Genomic DNA, 11,665 nt, shown 5'->3' with positions numbered 1-11,665 from the left:
GGGCTAGTTCAGCTCCAGGCTCCTCGGGAGGGGCTGCATCTGCCGCCCGGCTCGAGAGGCACGATCTGGAAAGGCGCAGGGGAGCGGGACAGGCCTGAACCCAGGTGAGGAGGCGGGAGAGGGGAGCTGCCTGGCTCCGGGCGGGCAGCAGCGGGGCCTGGGGGCGGGAGGAAAACAAGTGCACGTTGAGCGGAGAGGCGAGGCCCGCCTCCCGCCGCCGCCCAGCCAATCAGGCGGGGTGCGGGCGGCGCCGGCCAGGCAAGCGAGCGGCTGGAGCCCTGAGCGGCGCCTGGTCTTCCGCCGGCTCCTTGGCTGCACCGCCCCGGGCACATGGCGTGTCTGGCGGCCGCGCTCTCCCTGGGCAGCGCGCTGGTGAGGCGAGGCCGGGCCGGGGGGCGGCTGCATGTGCGCGTGCGTGCCCGCATATGTGCGTGTGTGTCCGCGCGCGCACCTGTACGGGGGTGTGTGTCTGCGTGTGTACATGCGTGTGCCTGGGTGCACGTGTGTCTCGGAGCATGTCTATGCGTGTATGCGTGGGTGTGTGCATGCATGTGTGCACGCGCGTCTAAGCGTGTCTGCCTGTGTGTGCGCGTCTTGCACGCGAGTACGTCTGTGTATGTACTCATGTCTACGTGTGTCTGCATGTGTGTGCACGGGCGCTTGTGCACATGCGTCTGTGTGCATGTGCATGTGTGTGAACACGCGTGCGTGTGTCTGTGCCTGGGTGTGTGCAAACACGTGTGTGTGTGTGTCTTAAGCAGCTGGGTAGCTGTGGTTTTTGGTTTGTGTTTAAAGCACATCTTCAGCACACAAGTGTGCATTGTGGTTTGGATTGGTATAAACAATTTACGGGGGGGGCAGGTGTGTGTGTGTGTGTGTGTGTGTCTGTTTCTAGGGGGAGGGGTGTGATTCTTTGCAGCCTGGTTGTTGCCATTTCACAAGTAAAGGCTGTCTTGGAGTCGTGGGTGCGTTGGGGTTTTTTATGCTCATACATAGCATCCCTGATTTGAAGTCAGCTGCACATAGCTGGGGTTGACCGATAGTTACCTCTTGCCTTGAGCTAATAAGAGGGGATTAGACGGGTTTTTTCTGAGCATGCTCTGTTCCCCACAACTGCATCCTGTGACTTCAAAACAGATTTGCCGAGGAACATATAACCTCTCCAGCTCATTATATAAAGCGTTTGGTGTAAGTATGAAAGAACGGAACAAAAGAGAGGTGTTTTGGATGAAGTTGGTTGGGAGGAGAGAGACAGTAATCTTTTTTTCCTGCTTTGAACGGGAATGTGTTTGCTCTGCTTGTTTGTACAACACCAAGCTATTAAAACCTCAGAAGAGACACTGGGAAGTAACCAGTGTGAAAGTAAGCGATGAAAGGTGTAAGTAGAATCTTTGAGAATATTTGGTCTCTATAGCTGTGCCATATAGGCACAAATTGAAGTGTATGTCCTATCTTGCTTACTTTCATCAGTGGGTGTTCAAATACATTTCAGTTTAGTCACAGTCCTTTCTTAATGCAAAATGATGGATTTATATAGGGCTCATTTGAATTTGCTGCCATTGGACCCCAAGACAATCAGGCCCATTTCTCTTGGAAATTTGAAATAGCTCTGCAGCTCAAAGTCTTGCAAATCCTTACTCAGATGAGTGGTCTTTGCTCACAGAAAGTAGCCCCTAGAAGATGTGAGAGCATGATGCCTGCAATTAGCCAACTCTATGCACAGCCATCTTCAAGGATAATTAAATATCCCAACTTGCTTTTGAATTTTCGTATACTGGGTATCAGCTCATAAGCTGATTTAGGTGTCCGGAGAAGAGGTGGGCCTAAAATTTTTGGAGTGATTAAGGGGGGCAGGAGGAGGAATGGTTAGTTTGAGAATCGCAGTGTTTGTCCCTTTTTGTAATCCAAGCCCCTTTTAAAAGGGTGTCACGGTGGGTACTCAAAACAAGTCTCTTGAAAAAGATAGATCATGTGAAAAGGTATGTCCGGAAGATACTTATAGAAATGCCTGTTGTTGGTATGCTGTTTCCTTTTTATTTTTGTGCTAAATAAGGAAGCACAGTCAAGTTAATAAGTTTAGTTATGAGGTCTTTCATATAACCGTGCTCAAATGGCACGTTGTTATTGTCATACAGTTTAAGCAGTTAAGTTTTTCTTGGATACCTGAACTTGTTACTTAATTGAGAGCATAAGTAAAGCACTCCCTGCAGGACATTTGGTAATCTGAAATGAATTATCTCCAAAACTGCAGATTGTATGTTCTTAACTTGAATAAATTAGCTAATGAATGAGTAGCTGGTGGTGGTTGGACTTTATCTATAAACTGCTTCATCAAGGTTCCTCACAGGTGACTGGTAATGAACAGCACCATTCATTCAATATGAATGGGAAAAGCACCAAAACATGACAGAGAAAAAAAAAGAAAGCAGTGTGACTTCTGTACTAGGGAGGAAAGAGGGGGTGGAGGAAATGGTGGCATGACCCACAGCATTTTGTTTGAGGTCGTCTTCTCAGTGAGCAGTGAATCACTGCTTTGAACACTGGTATGGTGCCATCCCTCTTATGCTCATATTTTCACAGTCGTTGAGGTTGATGGGCCAATGTAGATACCTTGAAAATCCCGATATGCACTCCTAGCCAAACATAGACATGTTTTTCAAATCAGGGTAACATTAACAAAAGTTAGAATGTGGATGGAAACTGTGCTGGGGAATTTGCTGTGTATTTGTAGCTAGATATTGGGATCCTCTGAACCTTCCAAAATTCTGCTTAATTGTAATTGGGAGAGAGAGGGAGGAGTTTCATGAGGTCTCCTACAGTTCCCATTGATGTCACTGGTTGTTGCTCATTCAGGTCACATGAATGCAAATTGCCCCAATTCTGTGTGAGCCTCTCTGTATCATTCTGAGCGACAGTGAAAAATGTCAATGAGTAGTCAACGGTTTGCTCTTTCCTCTTCTTGAAATTAGCTTTGTAGAACCTGGTTGTATAGACAGTGTATTGTGGAAGTGCAGCTGTGACCATCTTTCCTATAATACCCTTGTTGGAGAACAAGATCTAGACCAATTGTTTTACACGTTTATATAATGCATGGAACACATCCCTCTTTGCTCAAGGCCAATCTTCATTTGAGCCTTGTCTCAGAAGGATAGAGGACAAATTTTGTGTGGGAAGTATTCTCTCTGCCTGATAGACTGCTATATAGGCAGATGTGGGATTCTCGGTTGTGTGTGCTTCCCCAGAAGTACCACCAGAAATTTGTAAACTTAGAAATAATGCTCTTTTAAGTAGGCAATTATGCAATGACATTTTGACTTACACAAATTTTTTATTTCCATATTACTTAGTGAAAGTTGTGTTTGTTTGTTGTGAAGTTGAGTGCAACATTAAGGTCTTAGTGTATTGTTTGTGGCCTTAAAGAATAGGCAATGGGCAAACTGGTGCCAGAAGAAGAGTCTTGTGGTTGCAGCAAAAGGTAGCAAAGAAGTGGGGAAATCTGGCCTCTTTTCACTACTACACTATACTCCCTCCTCACATACCTGTCTAGAGACAGGCAGGACATGGACCACAGGGAATTTCTCTTTATGTTCTAGTGTGCTGGATTAATATTTTAAAATTCCTTTGGGCAAACAGTGTGAAATGTGTTTCCAAAGAAGAGTTTGTCAAAGTTGTTTCTGTTTCTTCCTTCTGCTTTCTAGAATGCCAGCAACTCTGCCTCTGCTGTGATGGAGCCAAAGTCAGTGTGCGTTTCAGTGGATGAGGTGGTCTCCAATGCCATGGATAGCCAAGAGGCGCGGCTCCTGAATGGGCACATAAAAAAGGTGGACAACATGCTGACTGAAGCCCATCGTTTCTCTTACTTACCGCGGAGACCAGCTGTGAACATTGTGTTTAAGGAACTGTCGTACTCTATCCAAGAAGGACCGTGGTGGAGGAAGAAGGGTGAGGAGAAGCTTTATGTCCCTCTATTTAAAATATAAGATAGTTGTTTATATCCCCAGCTCTGGGGGTTACATGGCGATAGCTTTCTGTATGCAGTAAAGCAAAGGAATACACTAAGGTGCATCCTGTGTCTTGTTGGCTGGGGCACTCAGCCTAACTTGAATTGAGTTTTGAAGTTTTCTGTTGGGTAGAAGAAATCCCTAAGAGCATGGAAATAGATCTCTTTATACTAGTGTGGTCTGCAGTCGTTGTTAATTTATAGTTGTGCTTAACTTTAACATGGGCAGGTAGAGATTGGAAGACTCAAGGAACCTTTCTCACTACTGTCTTCTTTCCTTCTGTTGATGGACCAGGCACAATAGCTATCCTGATTTGGAGGGAGCAGAGACATGGCTTCCCCATACTGTGGCTGAGTGTGCAGATTGCCTCAAAGTTGGGCAGGGAAGAACTTCTCTACTCCCTGGCATAGGGGGGAGTACAGGCTTTCCCATCCAAAGATATTGCAGCATTCCTCCTACAGCTCTCTTGCTGAGCAGGGACAGGATTGTGCCTGCAGATGTACCATCTCTCCTAGGGCTACCCACATAACAGTCCCATTTTGAACTGTTGTAAGCCTAACAAATCAGTTCTAGTATCTGAAGAAGTTTAGCTGTAATGATAGATATAAACAGACTTAAAATAAGGGATTTTCACTTTGGTACAAAACAAGCACTCCCTGGAAGTAGCCAAAACAATAATACTTGGCACTTTTGATCCAAGGTCAAATAATGAATCTATAGCAGTGCTGGGAACACAGAGTAAATCTCCTGACACACTCTGTGAATCAGTCTGCCTCTGCCACTGAACAAGAGACTTCTGTGCCCAAAGTGAAGACGGAAAGTCACAAATCCCACTGACTCAGCCAGGCAGGCAGGCCTTAACAGGCTCGTGGCTCTGATCAAGTGAACAGCGAGACTCCCATGACTTCAGTGAGGCAAAGATTCCATCTGATATAGGATTCTTTTTCTGAAGTACCAAGTACCCATAACTCTGTGTGAAGTCCATATTGAGTATCTGTAACTCCCATTTCTTTAAATCCATTGTACCAATAATTTTAATGTGGCCCAATAATGGGAACACCCTCCCTGTGACACACCCATTTACCTCCAGACAAGTCTTGAATGAGGAGTGGCTATAGAGCTGGGTCCCAACACAATTGAATGGTACGCTATATTGCTTCAGGAATATTGTTTTCTAGTGAACTATAGAATGTAAACATTGCATCTGAATATCTTGTATTCTTGTTAATCCAGTGAGAATTTGGCTCAAAAGTATTGTCATAGCAGGCATGATTTTCTATTGTTAAAAGTCTTCCTAATTTTTTTAGGATATGGGAGGCAGTGAAATGGAACAAAACGGATAAAAATGATAGTAATGTATAGCTAATTCTCTTTGTTCCCCCCTGATTTTTAGATGGTTTTTTTTAGTTGTTGGCAATTATCTAGTAAAAACACCATCAATTTGGTGGGGCTCCTTTGGGAGGAAATAGTATTTGCAAAAACTTTAGAAATAGTAGTGGGAAGTGGATAGTGTTGCAGCATTTACATTTCCTAAGAACTTAACCTCAGAACCCTATGGAAGTCTGTGAGGATTCTCGTTTTTTAGGTACAATTTTGTAAATACTTACTTGTATGAGTAACTTTGTTTACTCTACATAAGTAAATGGCACCAGGATTTTACCTTAAATCAATATCCATACGTTGCTTTGCTTAATCAAAGTATTGCTTAACCCTGCCCCCTCCCAAGAAAAAGAACAAACAACTCAAAACAAACCAGCAAACAAACAAAAACAGCTTATTGAGTCCCAATCATAATCTTTGGTGGTAGGTAAATATATTAAACCCATTTCATGGATTGAGAGAAATTGAGTCATAATGGACCTAACTCTGTATAGCTTTTTATTGTTAAGGCCTTTTAATCTTAGATGTGGGTGTAATATGCAATTAAATCCAGTACCACTGTCCATCTATTCTGCATTTATTTTGTACAGGGATACACAAGGCAGAGGAGGAAGAACTGTGCTGCATTTTCTAGAGCAGTTTGGTAGTTTTCATATTAGCAGTCTCTCTGGAGGGGAAGAGCAAGTAGAGTTATAGATTCCCAGGAGGAAATCCTTATGAAAGTCAATATGCCCAGGAGAAAATATTAAGTTCTTAGGGAGAGCTTCATGTACTTAAAAGAAGTAATTACTCTTCAAGGAATGGTTTCTAGTAGCAAAAATTGGCACGGGTGTGTCCTTTTCATTGTTTCCAAAAAGCTGTCACTGACATTTTATTTATATTTTGACTTAATCTACACATCTCTGACTACATCCATTTTTTAAAGCTTTCCCTTAATTGCTTAACAATATCTACTGCTAGTTTCTGAGAAGTCTACTTAACTGTTACAACAAACTGGGTAATGGACCACGTTTTAATTACCTAGAAATGCTTGGTTTGAGGAAACATTAGAACATAGGCCCCCATCTTGTAAACACATAGACGTATGCATAGACCAGTTGCTGGACAGATTCCTTCCCTGGTATAACTTGGAGCAGCCTCAGAAGAACTGTAAACTATTCCAGCTGCCAATGGTGTCAAAGTTTATTCTGCTAGTTAGGTATCAGCCAGAGCATTAAAACCTTCTAGACTAGTGGGGGGCCAGCATTTTAGGCAGGTGTGCCACAAATTAGCCTTGCACCTTCCCTGAGTGGCATTTGGATCCACTTCCTCTGTGTGAGTTTTTTGGGGTTTTTTTGCTCTGCTTTCTGCTTCCTACCCATGCTCCTTGCATGCTCTGCTGGTTTGCTTTCTGCTCTGTTTGCTGCTGTGCTGGATGTACCCCCCAATTTGCTGTCTGCCACAGAAAAGCTGCCTATGCCATCCTTGTTCTAGACCAGGGGTCTGGCTGTTGGCTGGACTCCATTTCCCAACAGCCCCTGCCTGTGCTGCTCCGGCCAGTTTCCATGAACATCCCAGGAGCAGTGGGGCTATGACAGTACAGGGCCATCATGGCCTCGTGCTCCCAGGGTCTTCATGGAGACTGGCCCAAGCGGCACTTGCAGGGCACACAGCTGGGTGGGGAGCTGCATCTGGGGCCTGGGCCAGGATCTTGTGGTGGTGACAGCGCAGGGCCAGAGCTAGGACAGAGCCATGATCCTCTGCTTGTATGACCCTGCCCAATGAACCTGTGCTCATCACAGGGGCATGTGGGCAGTGGATCTCAAAACATCCACAAAAAGGATGCAGAAAACTTGCATGCCTTTACTCTGTGTTGAAGAATTCAAAGATGTATCTGAACCAAACAGCCCATCAAGTTGGTGTGGTGAAGCCACACCAGTTTTCCTAGGCAACAGCATATGAGGGAGTGACTTTTAGGTCTGAATGACTAGGTATTGTTTATAACTGCATTGATTTGGGGCAGCCTTCAGCCAGAGTCTAGTCTAGAGTGACACTTGGACTTGGGCCTCTGGAGCTGTAGCAAGAGGCTTGAATCGCCCTATGGCCATATCCAATTTGTATCTGTATTTGTACTAGAAGAGCCAACCATCCATATGTTTCTAGATGCCTTTGCTATAACTTAGGAGCTCATGGAAATGCCATTCCTATGAGTACATCCATAAAGAAAATACTGTCAACCTGCCTCTCAGAGCACAATGGCAAATTGGTTTTTATTTTTTTCAATATTTTGTCAGTATTTGTGGGTAATTGGGCAACATTTCACTTGTAAACCTTTCTACATCATTGTTTTGGGTACTGTAACAAACCATTTGTACCAAGTTAGAATTCAGGTTCTGGTAGAGTTTGATCTTTAGTAACCTCTTAAGAAATTAATTGCGGCCAGTCAAAATGTAATCTTTCTAAATACTTCATTTTTATTGAGTTGATTTAATGGCAATAAAGAAATCCATGCTGTACATGAAATGCAACTTGTTTTTATTTTAATCCCTGTAAAATAAAAAGATTAATTTGCTATTCTTGCAAGACTGTAGACTGCTTGATAATCTTGAGATCAAGCAAGACAGAAATCCCTCTTCCTGCATATGTGAGCACCTTCTAGACAAGGGGCCAGCTTAATTAAATTTGGCCCAGGGTGCCTGAAGTAAATGCAGAATTTTGGGCAGGCTGATGCTTATTCATTAAAAACAAAATGCTCTTCCCAGTCTGAGATGATGTCATTACAGCTTGTAGATGCCTACCTTTCAGCTAGAAGATGAAAATGTAATTCTTTAAATAAGAAGATGGAAACTTAACCAACTGTCAGAATGCCAAAACAGATTGAAATGGGCTGGGTTTCTCTAATCCTTTCCTGATGTACTGCTACAGATTCTTCCAGATGTATTTATTGGAACAAAACATTTTGTTGTGTTTGGGTTTGTTTGTGTAAGCTCCATCCCCCACCCCACAAAGATTTCACCTTCTTCAAGACATTTTCATATCTAAATGATCAAAAATAGGATTTGCCCTAAATTATTTGCTAATCCCTCCTAGAGGAGTTGGAAAAAGCCTGTCCTCATCCCAGCAGGTGCACTGCAGTAGAGGTGCCGCATGAGCTGCTTCTCTTTTCCTCTTGCGGTTACTGTCGGTCAATGCACTATAGTAACCTCAGACTGTGATGCTCAAGCTAGAGGAAGTGAATCTTGATTGGCTGCTCTATGTACTGTTGCTAAGATGAGAGAAAAAAGATACAGAACCGAAAGGACCAAAACCCTAGCTAGGGGATATGTTTTCCCCCTTTCCTTTAGAACAGACAGGTGGTATTGTTGAGGGTTTGTATACTTTGGAGAGCAAAGCATATGCAAATCAGTTGATGTATTTGTTCTAACAAATGGATAACTGGTAGAGAGTGACTTTAGTACTAGTAAGTGAACTTTATGGCTATGCATTTTTTACCACCTTGATCTCAACAAGACCCAATCACACTAAAATAAAATAACAAACTGTACATTTTAAGTTAAAGTCTGAACTTTAGGTAACATCCATAAGAGGCATGCAGTGCATTTTCTATCAGTTAAACTGGGCAAAGATAGTGAAAATACATGGAGAAATCACTTACTGCAGTGCTCTTGCATTTCATAAGGTGGTCCTAAAAATAATTCCTTCTTCATCCTTTTGCATTTTTTTTCCTTCTTACAGTAGCAGATGCAGGGATAGCTCATGCTCAGTGCTGTGGCCCAGTTTCCATCACTATTACTCATGTTAAGTATGATCTTATTCCACTGAAATTAATAGGGCTACTTACCTTATTCCATGAACAGCCTTACTGAGAGAAGTTATTACTTAACATGGCTAAGCATGGCAGAATCTGGTATAATGAGATTTAGTCACTGAGTCTCTGTGAGGAAGGTGAGTTAGATTTGGCCTGTAATTCGGGGACTTTTCTGGGGTGTTTTTTTTTAATTCATGCAGGTAATTTAACCATTTTGCTCTTAAAATAACTTCTGCTCAGTGTCTTAAAATAGCAAATGTCAAAATTTTCCTGTTGTTCCTGCTTAAATTACAAGCCAAGCATGGCAGTCCCACATGAATAACCATAATCATTGGTCAGGCTGCAGCTGAAGTACTGTGTCCAGTTCTGGGCGCTGCACTTCAAGAGGGATGTGGCTAGCATTGAGAGGGTCCAGAGGAGGGCCACTCGCATGGTCAAGGGGCAGCAGGACAGGCCCTATGAGGAGAGGCTAAAGGTCCTGAATCTATTCAGCCTCCACAGGAGAAGGCTGAGAGGAGATCTGGTGGCCATATACAAACTCACCAGGGGGGACCACCAGAAATTGGGTGAGACTTTGTTCCCCTGGGCATCACCCAGGGTTACTAGGAATAACGGCCACAAATTGTTAGAGATAAGGTTCAGGCTGGACAGCAGGAGACATTACTTTACAGTTAAGGCTGCCAGGCTCTGGAATCAACTCCCAAGGGAGGTGGTGCTCTCCCCTACCTTGGGGGTCTTTAAGAGGAGGTTGGATAGATATCTGGCTGGGGTGTTATGACCCCAGCACTCATTCTTGCCCAGGGCAGGGGATCAGACCTGATGATCTGTTTAGGTCCCTTCTAACCCTAAGCACTATGAAACTATAAAAAAATTAGTTCTTTGAAAGACATTTTGAAATTTTGCTTACGGTTGGTAGTCTTTCTTTGAGACTATAGAGGTGCTGGTTTTTCAAATTATATATCGGCATACAGGTATGCATATGTCTATCTATCTATCTATCTATCTATCTAGAGAGAAAAAGAGAGAGACCCTTTTCAAGAAACACACACACAGAGAGAGAGAGAGAGAGTGAGAGAGAGAGAGAGAGAGAGAGAGAGAGAGAGAGTGTGTGTGTGTGTGTATACACACAAAGAAGACAATGCTGTTCCACAGTAAATTGTTGTCTTCAATCCCAAACTGGAGCATGCACACTCTTTTCAAAAAGTACCTTCTGTACGCTGTGAGTCAAATTCTGTCTTGAAACACACACACTATATATAGATATAGAGAGAGAGACATACCCTTTTCAAGAAACACGTAGTGTGTGTGTGTATGTATGTATATAGCACTGAGAGGGTCCAGAGGAGGGCCCCATGAAGAAAGTCCAGCACAAAAATTGGCTCAAGAGTAAACATTTTTTATTAGTTGGTATGATTGAACATTGCATTAATAGGACAGTTTTGAAATGTGACTTCTGGAGAGCCTAGGAGCTACCCTTGCTGCTTTTACTGAGGCAAAACACTTATGTTCATTGAATTTGATTGAATTAGGAAGATGGAAGGGTGCAACCTTGGAGTTTTCTTTCCAGCAAGTGGGCTGACCTAAAGAGGAACTGCTTGTAAAACAAGGCGCTGTTCAACCAACAGAAGTAAACATAGTTTCATGGATGTTAGGGGCTGGAAGGGACCTTACAGATCATCGGGTCCAGCCCCCCTACACTTGGGCAGCATGGTAGACTCTAGTATGCAGGTCATGCTGATTGGAATTGTCTCTCTAAACTGAAGCATACTTTCCAGTCTATTAAAAAAGAACAACAACCCCCTTCCCTAATATTTGATTTTAACTTGGAAAAAATTAGCATTTTCATGGTAATCCAAAACAGAACTTCAAAGGACAATCCCAACAAAATACAATATTTTTGCCTAAGAGACTGTTCGTTTTAGGTTTAAAATGAGAGCATTACAGATAAAGCTGGTGGTGAAAATCAGAATGTAATGTCTTTGAGGCAAAACTTGAATTCATTAGCCACAACTTCAGTACTTCGTATCTGACTTATCTGTAGCTAGCACATTATTTCCATGCCCAAAATTACACCAAATAATAATCTTATACTGCATTTGGATGAAAATAACTTCAGGCCTCAAGTCAGTGTGCCACATCCTGGAACCTTGAACAGCACTGTTCATGTTGAAAACAAGCTATCTTATTTTTGTCTAATACAGGCATGTAGGATGATGTTGCCTATAGTCGCAGCAGTGCAATGGTAGAAGGGGGCAGAAAATTGCCATGCTGGGCTGTGTTGCTTCCAAAGTGCAATACAGAAACCGAAAAAGCTGATATGAGGCTTTTGTTATGCATGAGTAGAAATACTGATGATTACAATCTAGCCCAGAGTTCATAACATGCTAATGATAATTTGTGCTGTCCAACAGAGTAGGGGGTGTGTCAATCTTATTTATTTATTTATTTTTAACTAATGGGCTTTCCAGCCTGGATCTAGGTATAAGTGGTGCTACAG

General features: G+C 43.0%; 1 protein-coding gene across 1 annotated transcript in view; it reads left to right on the top strand.

Annotated features, from left to right (window-relative positions):
• The first annotated feature begins 284 nt into the window (after window positions 1-284).
• ABCG1 (ATP binding cassette subfamily G member 1) overlaps window positions 285-11,665 on the top strand; it is a 77,055-nt gene continuing 65,674 nt past the window's right edge. The window contains exons 1-2 of the mRNA XM_019525362.1: window positions 285-372; window positions 3,699-3,942. Of these exons, the coding sequence (XP_019380907.1) occupies window positions 331-372; window positions 3,699-3,942 (286 nt within the window). The 5' untranslated portion in view covers window positions 285-330. The remainder of the gene's footprint in view (window positions 373-3,698; window positions 3,943-11,665) is intronic.

Source organism: Gavialis gangeticus, unplaced genomic scaffold, assembly GCF_001723915.1.
Source record: "Gavialis gangeticus isolate Ggan-Ray unplaced genomic scaffold, GavGan_comp1, whole genome shotgun sequence".
NCBI classification, from domain to species: Eukaryota; Metazoa; Chordata; order Crocodylia; family Gavialidae; genus Gavialis; species Gavialis gangeticus.
This window is presented reverse-complemented; position numbering and strand designations above follow the sequence as displayed.